The sequence below is a fragment of the Prorops nasuta genome, unplaced genomic scaffold (genome assembly GCF_024137725.1).
Source record: "Prorops nasuta isolate Cenicafe-Biocafe unplaced genomic scaffold, Cenicafe_Pnas_1.2 PNAS00015, whole genome shotgun sequence".
Lineage (NCBI taxonomy): Eukaryota > Metazoa > Arthropoda > Insecta > Hymenoptera > Bethylidae > Prorops > Prorops nasuta.
This window is the reverse complement of record NW_027116812.1, coordinates 4,160,235-4,174,481: the sequence shown is the minus strand read 5'-3', so window position 1 is coordinate 4,174,481 and position 14,247 is coordinate 4,160,235. Positions and strand designations below refer to the sequence as shown.

General features: G+C 29.4%; 4 protein-coding genes across 21 annotated transcripts; 3 read left to right on the top strand and 1 right to left on the bottom strand.

The window, feature by feature from the left end:
- The first annotated feature begins 825 nt into the window (after positions 1 to 825).
- Positions 826 to 2,899, top strand: LOC136778962 (enoyl-CoA delta isomerase 1, mitochondrial-like). 3 transcript variants are annotated; one of them, XM_066736199.1, is made up of 7 exons: positions 826 to 1,101; positions 1,474 to 1,598; positions 1,662 to 1,933; positions 2,013 to 2,191; positions 2,255 to 2,376; positions 2,461 to 2,645; positions 2,754 to 2,899. In XM_066736199.1, exons 2-6 carry the CDS (start codon positions 1,496 to 1,498, stop codon positions 2,619 to 2,621), a joined length of 837 nt encoding a protein of 278 aa, XP_066592296.1. In that variant the 5' UTR covers positions 826 to 1,101; positions 1,474 to 1,495; the 3' UTR covers positions 2,622 to 2,645; positions 2,754 to 2,899. The 3 variants fall into 3 exon arrangements, with proteins under 3 accessions (XP_066592296.1, XP_066592295.1, XP_066592298.1); XM_066736198.1 differs by having other exon boundaries at positions 827 to 1,101; positions 2,461 to 2,899; XM_066736201.1 differs by lacking the exon at positions 826 to 1,101 and adding an exon at positions 1,156 to 1,297 and having other exon boundaries at positions 2,461 to 2,899.
- On the bottom strand, positions 2,735 to 6,104 carry LOC136778958 (dynein regulatory complex subunit 3-like). 5 transcript variants are annotated; one of them, XM_066736189.1, is made up of 9 exons: positions 6,003 to 6,104; positions 4,424 to 4,707; positions 4,189 to 4,361; positions 3,965 to 4,116; positions 3,686 to 3,878; positions 3,402 to 3,609; positions 3,075 to 3,323; positions 2,929 to 3,005; positions 2,735 to 2,869 (listed from the first exon to the last, which is right to left on the bottom strand). In XM_066736189.1, the coding sequence occupies exons 2-9, from the start codon at positions 4,640 to 4,642 to the stop codon at positions 2,749 to 2,751; spliced, it is 1,392 nt and encodes a 463-aa protein (XP_066592286.1). In that variant the 5' UTR covers positions 4,643 to 4,707; positions 6,003 to 6,104; the 3' UTR covers positions 2,735 to 2,748. The 5 variants fall into 5 exon arrangements, with proteins under 5 accessions (XP_066592286.1, XP_066592282.1, XP_066592283.1 ...); XM_066736185.1 differs by lacking the exon at positions 6,003 to 6,104 and adding an exon at positions 4,938 to 5,450; XM_066736186.1 differs by lacking the exon at positions 6,003 to 6,104 and adding an exon at positions 4,983 to 5,450.
- Positions 6,105 to 6,152: 48 nt separating this feature from the next.
- On the top strand, positions 6,153 to 10,895 carry LOC136778960 (TOM1-like protein 2). 11 transcript variants are annotated; one of them, XR_010823505.1, is made up of 12 exons: positions 6,330 to 6,908; positions 6,983 to 7,192; positions 7,383 to 7,552; positions 7,635 to 7,916; positions 7,996 to 8,265; positions 8,366 to 8,657; positions 8,733 to 8,856; positions 8,933 to 9,119; positions 9,402 to 9,452; positions 9,573 to 9,850; positions 9,931 to 9,991; positions 10,058 to 10,895. XR_010823505.1 is itself a non-coding variant. In XM_066736190.1 (11 exons), the coding sequence occupies exons 3-11, from the start codon at positions 7,135 to 7,137 to the stop codon at positions 9,768 to 9,770; spliced, it is 1,632 nt and encodes a 543-aa protein (XP_066592287.1). In that variant the 5' UTR covers positions 6,174 to 6,272; positions 6,596 to 6,908; positions 6,983 to 7,134; the 3' UTR covers positions 9,771 to 10,895. The 11 variants fall into 11 exon arrangements, 8 of the variants coding, with proteins under 8 accessions (XP_066592292.1, XP_066592287.1, XP_066592293.1 ...); XM_066736190.1 differs by adding an exon at positions 6,174 to 6,272 and having other exon boundaries at positions 6,596 to 6,908; positions 9,573 to 10,895; XR_010823502.1 differs by having other exon boundaries at positions 9,931 to 10,895.
- An 824-nt stretch (positions 10,896 to 11,719) lies between these two features.
- LOC136779197 (MAPK regulated corepressor interacting protein 2) lies at positions 11,720 to 13,899 on the top strand. 2 transcript variants are annotated; one of them, XM_066736644.1, is made up of 6 exons: positions 11,720 to 12,201; positions 12,281 to 12,380; positions 12,670 to 12,788; positions 12,879 to 12,947; positions 13,031 to 13,084; positions 13,147 to 13,899. In XM_066736644.1, exons 1-6 carry the CDS (start codon positions 12,150 to 12,152, stop codon positions 13,215 to 13,217), a joined length of 465 nt encoding a protein of 154 aa, XP_066592741.1. In that variant the 5' UTR covers positions 11,720 to 12,149; the 3' UTR covers positions 13,218 to 13,899. The 2 variants fall into 2 exon arrangements, with proteins under 2 accessions (XP_066592741.1, XP_066592742.1); XM_066736645.1 differs by having other exon boundaries at positions 11,730 to 12,201; positions 12,296 to 12,380; positions 13,147 to 13,800.
- Positions 13,900 to 14,247: the final 348 nt, after the last annotated feature.

The window sequence follows — 14,247 nt, the reverse complement described above, 5'->3', positions numbered from 1 at the left end:
CTATAGTTGGTAGGCCAACTTCACAGAGGTGGAGGAACGACTGTGAATACGACCGTAGGAAGCGTAGGGCCGCCTGGGCCGGTGGGCGGTGTCAGACGTGTCAGTTGTCAGTACGAAAAGCAGATAAGCCTCATATCCAACATAAGAAGTAAAAATTTGAAAAACTGCCAATCAAAATGTGTACTTTCAGATTTTTGCAGTTATGTTGGATATGAGGCTTGCCTGCTGCTTTTCGTACTGACATCCCTCATGCGTGCTTTACCGAAAGTACAAGTCAATAAACAATTCGTTTAATAAAATTCATATGCGAATCAAATTGAACAATCCGGCGTTTGTAAGACAGTGTGCCAGTCCTAACGAGTCAAATGAACTTAAAAACACTCAAATTAGTTGAAAAATAACGTTGTACCATTGTGCCGTGTTCTTGAAGAGAGGTTACTTTTGGTTATTTCCACTTCAAGAACGCGGGAAAGTGGTACAGCGTTATTCTTCATCCGATTTGAGTTTTTTTAAGCTCGATTGACTCGTTAGAATTGGCACCTTGTCATAAAGAAGCCTATTTTTGCAATTTGCTTCGCATTTTACTTTTATTAAACGAATTGTTTATTGACTTGTACTGTCGGTAAAGCACGCGTGAGGGATCCCGTTAAATAAAGGAACGCTTTGGGTCAATTCGACCAAGTATTGGTATATTTGGTATAGTCCCGTCACATTGACTATACCAACTTCGAATTGACCCTTGACCCTTAAAAGCTATACATATGTACTATACTTTATGTAGGTGCTTCAGCATAAATTAATAACAAGTCTTCCGTCTGCTGGCTTCTGGCTCGTCAATGTCAGTCATTCATTATGGTCAATACACTACAGTCAATGTAGTGAGACGAGACTGTCTGTCTGTTACAGTGTATGTATGTACATACATACTTTATCTACTCAGCTTAGTCGCTTAGTCAACAGCTGATGAAATCTCTCTCTATCTATCTTATCATTTTTAATATTTCCTACTCCACAGTCCACATTCCATGAACTCTATCCCCTCTACTTTTGAAGATTTTATTGTTTTATAACAGGTTTCAACACAAGTCAGAGTAAACAAAGGTATTTAAAGAGTTTTATTCAACTAAAATTTTGTATTGATATTTATAATAGAATTGTAATTCCTGTAACGAAAGTACTAAATTTAAAATAAATATATAGTTAAACTAACAAACATTACTTATATCTCCCAAACTCCTCAATAATAGCTGATAGTAAAATGAAAAATATATCAAAAGAAATAAATAAAACGAATATGGTATTATATATTTATAGACTTTTTTATTTTTTATTAGAGTTTCTAAATTAATTAAATGATCATAAATATTCGAATTAGAATCTATATTTACATTTAGATCTTACTTTTAACATTACTATACATATTAAATTGGCATACATCAGTTTTATTACTACAATTGTTTAATATATTTACAGATAATAAAACTTTGCAGTTATCATGTTTGCTTTAAGAAGATTCATTCCCAGGACATCAATTTTTTTATTAAGAAATTATGCAGCTGATGCTAAGCTTGTTGAAGTTACTGAAAACAAAGAAACAGGTAAACCAATATACGTATAATAAAATTTGTTTTAACCATAACACATTAATTTTTATGGTACAGACATAGCAGTTTTATCTATGGCAAGACCACCTGTAAATGGTCTTAATTTGGAGCTTTTAGAGGCTCTTAAATTATCACTGAATAATGTACAAAAAAGTGATGCAAAAGGTGTTATTTTAACATCTTCAAACCCAAAAATATTTTCAGCTGGTCTTGATATAATGGAAATGTATAAGCCTGACCTTAAAAGAGCTGAGCAATTCTGGAACACATTGCAAGAAACATGGTTAACTTTGTGGGAGTTAAATTTGCCAGTTGCAGCTGCAATTAATGTAATAAAAAATACCTCTTAGTTAATTTTACTAATTTTTTATAAGGAAAATATTAAGTAAACATGTAAATTATAATTAGGGGGCAAGTCCTGCAGGAGGTTGTTTATTAGCTATATCCTGTGAATACAGAGTTTTTGTTGAGGGCAAGCATACAATAGGATTAAATGAAACACAGCTAGGAATTGTTGCTCCACAATGGTTTCAGGATATATATATTGCAACAATTGGTCATAGAACAGCTGAGCTAGCATTATTAAAGTAAATAAAAGTTATATATAATTACAGTTATTATTGTTTACTAGATATAAATTTTTGTTACAGAGGATCATTATTTACGCCACAAGAAGCTATAAAAATAAATTTAGTGGATGAGCTAGCTACTGACAAAAATGATGCTATTACTAAATGTAAAAAGTATATAGAATCTTTTGATAACATACCAGGTAAGGAATAATTATGATAATTGTTTTATTTATATTATACACAATATGTACAGAAAACCAGTTTCCAAATATTTATTTACTTAGTCAAAGCCCGAGCTATAACAAAGGATAATTTGAGAAAGCCCCTGACTGCATGGTTAAGAAAAAATCGTGAATTGGATACTAAAATATTTTTAAGTTTCATTCAAATGCCAAAAGTACAAGCAGGCCTCGAATTATATATGCAATATCTTAAAAAGAAATAACATATTTTTAAATATACTATAAAGGTACGTTATATATCTATTTTGATAAATTTTACAAATTTATAACTTTTTAAATATATATGTTTTTAATTTAAATATTTTTCACTCCATTTTTTTTTTATTAATTTTAAGCAATGGATGTATCATTGTATATTTTATCCCCTATATATGCTTGCATATCTTTCTTCTGAACCTCTAGGAAATGAGATACTTCTAGGATCTTCTTATTATTTCTTTGTTCTTCCTTTCTATTTAATAAAAACTAAAGAAGTTAACAACATTTGTTTAATATATATAATATACTTACTGTTTTTGTTCATCTGTGAATTTTTCTAACCATTCATTTAAACAAACTATTATATTATCTTCCCAATCATCAATTATCTAAAATTATTAAGTAAACTTTATTATAGTAATGCTTTATATAAATTATGTTAACTTAATTAAAATTACCTGTAGGTGCATTTCATTAGAAACATTCACATTATTATTTAAAATGTCTTTATCCCCACATACATTTATAAAGTGATTTGGCATTTTATCATTTTCATTAAATTCACTTATGTAGAATAAAAGTACAGAGTTTATACTATCTTTATACTCTGATTCTAAATTTCGCAATTCAGAAAAATATGTTCGAACAGTTTCTATAAAAGTTTCCACTATATCTTTTATATTAAATCGAAATGTTTCATTCATTACCTTCAATCATTAAGAATTAGTAGAATATTTAGTTTTAAATAAAAAAAGATATAATAAAATTGACTAATTTAAACATACTGTTATTTGATCATGCAATGTGAGCTCATTTGCAAGTAAGATTTTCCATGTTTTTAATATAGAATCATTAAAATCATCAGCAAATTTGTGTAATCGTGCAACATTTTTATCTATTACATCTACATCCATTTCTTCTTCAGTGCTTTCTTTTAATTGTTTAATTTTCATCAGTATTTCTGCCTTTGTTTTTAATACATCTTCAACTAGTCTTCAATCAAATAAAAATTTTGATTTTGAATATAATTTGTTCTCATAATTTTTTTGTTGGTAATGCTCATGCTTACGTTCTTGCTTTTTCCTCAACAAGTGTTTTATAATTGTCAACAACATCTTGAAATAGTTTTATTTCATCTAGGCGATAGGTATGTTGCTCTAATCCTTTCTCATACAATTCCTTACATATTTTTAAAAATTGGTTTCTGTATTCTTCAAAACAATTTTTTGAATTCTCATTGACCATATATAATAATTTGCCTTCTGAATGTATACAAAAAAATAGACATTTTGTTACTTTACTCAGCTATTCAAATATATTTTTATTAGGTAAAGTGATAATCTTTTACTTTTGTCATGATGAAACATATCCTGAAAAAGATAATCGTCTTTAAGATTGTCTATGCATAAGGAAGAGGAAAGATTAGTTTTATCCCTAGAATCTCTTTTGGAGCTTATTTCCTCCTCCTTTTCAATTTCTTGTAAATCAAATATTTCTTTGCTGAAAGAAATTGCATTATGTAAAATATTTTTATTACTATAGAATAGTAATTAAATTAATATAAACATTTACTAGTATTTTTGAGCAGCCACTTCTCTTTCTTCTTCATTTATAAGTTTATATTCAAAATATTTTAATTGTGGGTTAAATGCAAGTAAGTATTCTTTATATCCTTCTATTTTTGTGCATGGGTTATTTTTAATGGTAAAGCTTCTTAAATTTATAAATTTTCTCAAATAAATTACCTACAATTGTTATACTCATTAAATTACACTGTGAACTCAATTGCAAAATAAAATAATCTTACATGTTTATTAGTAGAAATCTTGTTATTTGCAACATTAAATATCCTTAATTTATCCAAATCATCTATGCCTTTAATATCTTCAATTTGATTACTATATAAGAGAAGCACTTCTAATTTAAGCAGATGATTTAAATTTTCCATAACTTTAATATGATTAAAAGATAAATTTAGTTCCTTTAGATGTACAAGCGCATCGAGGTTTTCGATTTTTTCAATCATGTTGTGTGACAAGGAAAGTTTGGTAAGATTAGGTAAAATCCAAAGAAAATCGATATTAAGGATTTCTAAAACAGGAAGTAAAGATTTGACAGACAACAAAAAAATTTATGTAATGAAATCTCTTACTAAAGGTTGTTCTCAACAAACATCCTTGAGCTGTTAATTATTGCGAAATTAGTTAGTACTTCGAATTTAATTGCTTTAAGTTTTTAATGTGATAATAAAGTTTTATAAAAAAAACTCGAGTAAATAAGATGAAACAGCAGTTACCAAAGAATGTAGTACTCTAACATACTAAGAAATTCAATATGAATTTGGTCAGCTTCTTGTAAATTTATACCATCTTTGACAAAAAGTTTTCGAAATTCTCCTTTGGGTCGTTGGTTAATTAATAAAGAAACAAGTAATTCCTGATCAATGACGGTTGGCTCTGCATTTTCTCGAAGAATTTCCGGAAGGTTTATTTCAGACATAATACTTTTTTTTTATAATAACGCACATTTATAGTTAAATATATTATACGAAGAAACCGATCTATTTTAAAAGTTACAACAAATTCATACACTTTCTCTTTACCCGATTGATCTTTATATCTTTCGTTTTCGTTTCCCCCGATGTCTCGAATTTAGTTTGCATAGAGCAGAGCAGACTGCTTCACGTCCTTTACGCTTTATACCGTTGATTATACATATATAGTTACTAAGCAACACAACTAAAATTTTTCTGAAATGACTAAAATGCGTATAGATGAATACAATTGAAATTAAATTATCTAGTTTTATTATCAATTGCGTACGATCAATTCAGTTGATTGTATTATTAATTTATAATAATATTATCGTAGGAAAAAAATAAGTAAATGCTTCATTTATCAAAAGAGAAGAAAATTAGAACATATATTGAAATGTCATATTTGTTGTATTAACAAAATTTTAGAGGTAATAAGGAAGCAAACATATTAAATGACTTATTTTAAGATAAATTCATATGTTCAAAAAAGGAGTGAATAAATTTTCAAAAATGGATGTGGTGGGTGTATGCAAATGTACATTTTGTTATAAATATAGGGACTTTTGTCTATTAACATAATTTATCAATTATATCCATCATAAGACTTTTATTTATTGTTATTTGCCTTGATCAGGACAGATTCAGAATGGTGCTCCACTGGTAAACCTCTTGACAAATTTATTTAATTATAATTTAATCGATGAAGATCTAATTTTGAATTGAATTTACGAAAATATCTATAGAAAAATACCAAAAAGTTAGATAACTAGCCTGTAGGTAATATATAAGCTAAAATACATATTTTGAAGTGGAAAGTAGAAGGGATTGCAAAATTATAGAAGCTTAACACCTGCTTAGCACCCTTAGCACCATTTAGCATGAGGCTTCTTCTCTTCAGCATTCTTTCTCCCGTATGTGCAACGGTATATAAAGTCAAGATTCGTTAGAATCTACAATTATGTATAATATATGTTACGTAAACTATGGATTTACAGGATACTTTCACTTGAGTTGAAGCTTAGTAACATAGTGCATGCATACGGCCCATTCTCTCTTTTCTTGAATCATCTTTTAATGGTGTGGGCGGTGTGGCCACTGTAGCCTGTGGGATTTAACCTAGGTTTGTCTGAGCTGTGATATCTTTCTTCTCTTTCTCACCCGCACGACACATACATTCTTGGCGCTTGCACACACACAATATCACACAATATTCCCTCTCTATTACTCTAATCAACCCAACCCTACCATACTACTACTACAACTAAACCTAACCATACATTGAACACTATACCGCACCATACAGTAGTAACCATACCATATCTATAGTGAATTAATACTATCAGAATACGATACTGAACGTAATATGTGGATTGTGGATATTGGTTTTTATTTACACGATGGAAATTGTTACAAAGCATTAATATTAGAAATTATAATTTAAAGTTTCAGCGCGATTAGCAAATCATCGATCAAACCTTCAATCAAATTGACAGATTAGAAGTGACGTATTCATATATATATACATACGTATAGAAGGAATACAGTCAACTGTGGGATTCGTCTGCTTATTTTACAGAAGTAAAAACAAATTTTAATTGGCTGCTAATGTTCAGTCTTGGGGTCTCGGGCTAAAAAATTCTATATTAAATACGACAGCACAAAAAACGCGTATGACTAATGCAAGTGAATAATAATCAGCAGCGGCCACGGCTATATTAAAAATTGTGTAAAAAGGTGAAAAGAGTGCCTGGCCTAGGTATGACATTGTAAATAAGAAAATTGGTTAGAGTGTTGACAGATTAAACTCATTTGACACTTAATTTGTTGTAGTGCAGGTCATATTTTTCCATTTAACACAATAAAAAATATACGAATCAATCATTAATTATAATCTAATTATCTATTATTGACAATACCAGATAAATAAAAGCAAGGAAATACATATACCATTTGGTTGCTTACAGCCATTCCTTTACAACAAAATGTCATTTTTTGGAGTTAATGTTAATCCATTTTCTACACCAGTAGGAATGCGAATAGGTAAGTTTTATTTTTATCTAACAGAATTTATTGTTCTCACTGACACTCTGTTTATCATATACATTGTTGATAAATCTAGAGAATTTATTTTATAACTTCAATTTTTATGCTTGTTGTTATATAGATATAAATTTTGTTGTAGTTTATGCAATTGGTATTAAAATATCTCTAACTGTTATTGCTGTTTTAGAACAAGCAACGGATGGTACCTTGAAGAGTGAAAATTGGGCTCTTAATATGGAAATATGTGATATAATAAATGAGAGCGAAGATGGTCCAAGAGATGCAATTAAGGCGATTAGACGTAGACTAAATCAAGCGGCTGGAAAAAATTATACAATAGTCATGTATACTCTTACAGTATGTAAAATTATTTTATATTAATTTATATTTATTCTGAGTTTAAAAATGTATGAATTTGCTTCTTTTTAAAAATTAAAAGGTTCTGGAAACTTGCGTAAAAAATTGTGGTAAACGTTTTCACACATTAGCATGCTCACGAGAATTTGTTCAAGAATTGGTTAAGTTAATTGGACCAAAAAATGAGCCTCCAATGTCTGTGCAAGATAAAATTTTAAGTCTAATTCAAACATGGGCAGATACATTTCAAAATCAGCCTCATACTCAAGGGGTGATACAAATATATCAAGAGCTAAAAGCCAAAGGCATTCAATTTCCAATGACTGATTTAGATGCTATGGCCCCAATAATTACCCCAGAGAGAGTAAGTAATGTTATTTATTAACTACTTGATGTTATTTGTTTATGGAAGGCAAAGGATATTAATTGTTACTATTTCTCAGAGTGTACCTGAAGTAGATCAGAGTACGGCTAACATTGCAGTAGCTGATCAACAATCAATGTTACCTACATCTACACACACACAGCAAACACAGCCTCAGTTATCCTCTCAGTTAACTAATTTGACTGAGCAGCAACTAGCTAAGTTGCAAAGTGAATTAGATGTTGTGCAAGGCAACATGCGTGTTCTTTCCGAAATGCTGACATTTTTAACAAATCCAGATCAAAGTGGTGATCAAAAACCTGATTCTGCTGACATTGAACTTTTACATGTATAGATGCACATTATTCAACTTAGTTTTATTTATTTTTATTGATTTAACTTACTTCGCTATAATACTGAAATTTTGTACTGCTCTTATTATATTTCAGGAATTACATGGAACATGCAAAGCTATGCAGGAACGTGTTGTGGATTTAATTGGGAAATTAGCAAATGATGAGATGACTGCAGAACTATTGCGTATTAACGATGATCTAAATAATTTATTTCTTCGTTATACTCGATATACAAAAAATAAGGTACCCCCAAGTACCATACTAGCTCAATCTATTGGGCAGTCGCAAGTCGACTCAGTAATAGCAGGAAAAAATAATGAACCAGAATCTTTAATAGACTTATCTGAAGGAGCTGACAGTTTAGAAAAGCAGATGACGAGAATGGGTAACCACATATAATTAGAGATATAATTTTAAAACTATGAATCAATAATAATTTGTTATTAATGGTTGAATAAAGGCATACCCGAGATTGGAGGTAATTCAAATAAGAGAGAACAGGGTGAGAAGAAAGATGGAGGAAATGATGAATTCGATATGTTTGCACAATCACGTAAAGCAACATATGAGACAGCAAAAACAAGGTATAGAGCAATCGTTTTTACTTCCTCATTATCAAAAAATTGAAACTGTTAAATTTTATTATAACAATTTTTACAGTAGCAGCAAATATGAGGATAATTTGGAACATTTGAGTGGAACTGGATTAAGTACAGCAATTCTTAACCGTAATACTATAAAAAATACACAACTGTCTACAGTAATGCCCACTTCAGGTACAACCCTCACACCATTAATTGCTACCACTTCGACTACTACTTCTGGGTCTTCTACCACCTCAAATACTGTAAGTAATATATTTATGTTTAATATTCTTTTTAAAACTTTTTATTGTGACTTAAAATATGTTCTTTCATGTTTTGTTATACTTTCATATTTATATTAAATAGCTACACTGTACGGCATATCATGTGTGTCTTTATACTTGCAAAGTTAAGGTATAGCAAAAGCAAAGAGAATGCCTATAATTTTAAAATCGCTATATTTTTATTTATTTGTTATTCATGTAATTTCGTAGTTTACTGTTTTGTTGAATGTTGTTTTGTTTTGTTTTGTTTCAAATGCTTAGCTAAACCAGGAAATAGAATTCAATGAGATGGCAGCTTGGCTGGAGCATACAGTAAGTACTTGAAGGAATAAGTTATAGAATGCATTTTGTTATTTGTCGCTTGTTGGTTTATTCTCTTTACTGAGACTAGTAAAAAAATAAAAACAACTTTGTTTACTTATTTCATTACAGCCAGGCGTACAGAACGATCAGGAATCATTAACATCATCAGAGTTTGAGCGATTTTTAGCAGAAAGAGCTGCTGCTGCTGATGCTTTACCTACAGTAACTGCTGGAACTACTGCATCTACTACAACAGCTACAACTAATAATCCGAATATCCAACGTCAAATTAACAAAGATCAAGACAAATCATTATTTGCTTTATAGATAAGCTCTCCACAGTTCCGTTACTACAATGTGCAAGTAAAGTGCGACAGAATTACTGAATTTGTGATTTAAACTTTAAGGTGAATTTTTCTTTATTCGATCGGCTATGTAACTGTCGATATTCATTGTTTTTTTATTTTAATACTAAAATTAATTGCAGCTTATACTATGTAGATTACACAGGAATAGAGTCGAGCGGTCAGGAAAAAACAAAGGAGAATGTAGTATGCTTTTACGTACTTATATTATTTATAAGGAATGATTAATATATATACATATATATGCAGGGTATCCCACGACCGATGGCCATACATAAACTTGGGTTCTTGTCTTTTGGTAGGTTTGTTTGCGCATTTCTCTCACCACGCATCAGTCACTAATAAGCGTCTTTTCGAATACGATTTATACTGCTGATAACTCAATAGTTTTCATGCGCCTAATAGGCTAACAATATTATTATAGTAACTCCCATATATATCAATTCTAATTTGTTAAAATAGTATAGTTTTTTTATTTGCGAAAGATTAAAGAAACCCATTAATTTTGGTATGATTTCTGTCTTGGGAAGTCCTCTATATTAATTGTAACGCATACAATCCAGCGGTACTAATTTTTATTATTTGTATATAAAATTCCACACATCAAGATATCCAAATTACAATTAATATTTATTCTTAATGCCTTAAAATATGTAAGAAAATAATGAAAAATACAGTAATTCGTATACAACGTTACAGTGATTAAAAAAATCATAAAAACGAAAACAGCTATTTCATAACTACTGTTTATATGCATTTCGTATTATACATTTTGTAGAAATATTTTTCTATGTTACTGAAAATTATATCTGAATTTTTTAAATTAAAAAAACATTTATTAAATATGTATTATAAATTCATCGAGTGTAATCTACATTTGTTATAATTATATAGTGCTTCTGATAAGATTATATTGAATATACATTATTATTATTATAAGCATCGTAATTATTATTACTATTGTAAAACATAGTAGCTGAAGAAATAGTTATCCTTATTATAAAATGCTTCTCATGTTGTCTCGGATATGTTAATGTGTATGAAGGCGTATTTTAATTATTTTTAAAATATATGCAATTCTAATCTATTGCACTTTATTAATACTGTTTTAGTATCATTAGGTTTATAGAAATAATTCGTTTGCGCTGTTTCTATTTAGACTGGCATCTGTAAAGCTTTATCATTGAATATGTAAAAAAATTAAGACAGACTGCAAAAATACGTTAACGTTATCTGTATCTTAAAGATTAATTTGAAAACTACATTTTTAAATCATAACATGCTAAAAAATAATGCAAATTCTAGAAAAATGCAGTGTCACCTACGAAGCTGCTTGTTGTTACGCAACAAGGGGCTTAAAATATTTCGCTTTTTTAGGGGGAAAAAAGAGCCTTGTCTTTAATAAATCTGGACTGAAATTACCATGTATTATCATGTATCATTCTTCATCTTTTATTCCTACATGCAAGTTGCTATTTAACTATCTTTTGTAATAATTATTTATTATATTCTATTTCCATTCGCGATATCCTCAAAGAAATTGCAATCGCTAGTAAGAATATAATGATCGAGAAAACCTCATCATAAAATTATGTGACAAATCAAAATTAAAGAATGATCAACAATTTGTTTTTTAATAATAATGAAAAAGGATTTCATAAGTTTTTCCAAGGTTCTTCAGGCATAAATGTATAATTGGTGTATTTGCACAGTTTGTTATTCGCGAAAAATAAACGGATCAAGTTGTTAACGTAACAAAATAGAGAATAAAATTTGAAATTGCGCTAAGAGTTACGTAATCCTGTTTCACGCTATTTATCATGATAAATAGTAAATACGGGGGAAAAACGATTGGTATATATGTAAAAATTATCATTGAGAGATTGATCTTTAGGATTATAATTAAAAGAACTAATGGAGTTGATGATTATATAAATTACATTTTAGAGGTGTATATGATTGACTTGGAGTCACGACCGAGAGTATTTGGTCTTTGACTAGTATTGGAGAGGTATTAGTGGTATTGGAGTTTGGAGCAAGTAGTACTTTTAGTTAAAGCGGTAGAGTGTGCGGTTCATTGGTACAAACACCAGGGCATATTACACCAGATCAGGATCAGAATCAGATCAGAGTCTCACTCAGTCTCAATCGGTGGTGATCGGTGGCTCGTTCGTTTCATTTCGTTTCGTCTTTCGGGTCTTTCGTCTCGTCTCATTCATTTACATCAGCATCAGTTCTTATATGTTATATCTCATGCTTTTTTCATAATATTTTTTTTTTAATCCCGAATGACCTGGCATCCCAGTGCTTTATTAGAGCTTTGTTTTTTTCTTCGAATAACATGTATACCGTCTCAAAGGGCCCTAGTAAAATAGTTGCAAAGACTCGGAGAGGTGCGCGATGGTTTTATATAAACGTGCTTGTTATGAATGTAACAAGTATGAAAACCTCTAATCATCAAATTCATTCAAGATCTTCGACTTTCAGGTATAAGTCAGAACTTGGAGAGACTGGATACTTCGCGTGATTTAATAAAAAAAACTCACTCTGGAAATAACCACGAGGCCGCCCGGTAAGTTAAAACATAACCTGGTCCGTCTTCATTAAATAAAATTTTAATCTTTTTCTTATTTTAATTTTTGTCATTGCACCCTCTTTACTGCATTTATAGTAAAATATAAATGTATTTTTTATTAGCCCAATAAAACTCGTATTTATTGAACTGCTACTTAAGTACATATACTTATTATACTCATAACATTACAGTGATAAGCTTATTTAGTAACAAAAGTCGAATAATTTTGAATATTTAGTTAAGATAGTTTACTCAGCATTTCATAGCTTTTCTTGTGTTTTTCCAGTCATGTGCCAAAACCAGTGTTCCACCTTAATGGAAAATCAAAATTTTACTCGCAAAGGCATCAGATACAAGAAGTCATCACACCACAGCATGAAGAACTTATCAAATTTGTTTACGATTGTATGTAATTTGTAATGTTTTCTTTTAGTTAGAATGGACCTTAGATTAATTAGACATATGGAGTATTCATCAAATTTGCGTTGATTTTAGCATGGAATCAAGTGAATCCTCATCCTAAAAATGAATCATTTGATAGTTCGCAGTGCTCTGATACTTACAGTAAGTAAAGCTTGAAAATTTTTGTAAATAAAGCAGATTTGTATTGATTTAAAAACTTTAAATGCCCTATTTATATGTTATAGATCCAAACAATATAGTGTACTACAATGATGGAGAACCAAGCGATATTCTTCAAGGTACATTTATTAAATTTTATGATTAACTAAATTCATGTTTGTCATATTTTTCCTTTTTATAGACTTTAAACCATTTGACTTAGAAGCATGGTGGGGTAAACGTCTATTCAACAACATTACTAAGTCTCTTTAAAATACATTTGGTTCTCCAGTCATCTGTATTGGAAAGATTACCAAAGTGCGTAGAAAATATTAGTGCAGAATTTTGGTACTGCATTTTCTAAAGTTTTAAAACAACTAGAGCTGAAGAACATTATAGTGGTTAATCTATATTCTAAAGCTTATTTTCTATTAAAGTAGCTAAATTGTAACTGGTAAGTAAACGATAGACAAAGTCTATTAAACAAGAACCTTTTATAAAGGAAACTATAAGAAGCTGTTAGTAAAATAATAATTTTATCAATCACTGTTTTTGTTATCTGTAATTTGTAATATTTGCAAGTGATATTACTTATTACTGAATATGCACCTGTTTATCAATTGTATCAAGTATCACCACATTGTTAACTTTTTTAAGATACGTTAAGTTTAGTCAATTTTATTATCATTGGTCATAGATGTAATCCTTTTTAATGGAAACCAAAAATACAACAAAAGCAATATAAATTTTACATTTATAGATCCAGGAAGAATGAATACATTATTATGAAATCTGTATGATAAGTAGATTAATGTACATAAATGATGGTTATAAAAACATAATGATTTTATTGTTACTATTATAATGACTATGCTTAATTATCTTTTCATAAGTGAAACTTTAGTATAGTTTTGTAGACTGATAATTATTAAGAATGTCACTGTAAATTTTAGTTGAGTTAATTGTCTTCTTTTACAAACTATGCTTCCAAAAAATTATAAAACAATAAAAAGTGTTGATCTCTTTATTTTAAATTAGTAGTAAATGCAGCTAATAGGTACTAAATTTCTATTCAGCTATCTTAAAGAAAGACTTATTATAATCTTTTAGAAAGCTTAGTTTGCAAATAGTCAAAATGTAGTACATTATGCTTAACTGCATTAAAGTGTATGGTGCAGTTATGACAATAAATATGTTTTTAGAAAATAAATGAATTTTTTTTCGTGTAACTATGGATATCTTTTATATTTATAGAAGTTATTACTTAACACAAGTGAAAAAAATCATTCATAATAAGATTGTA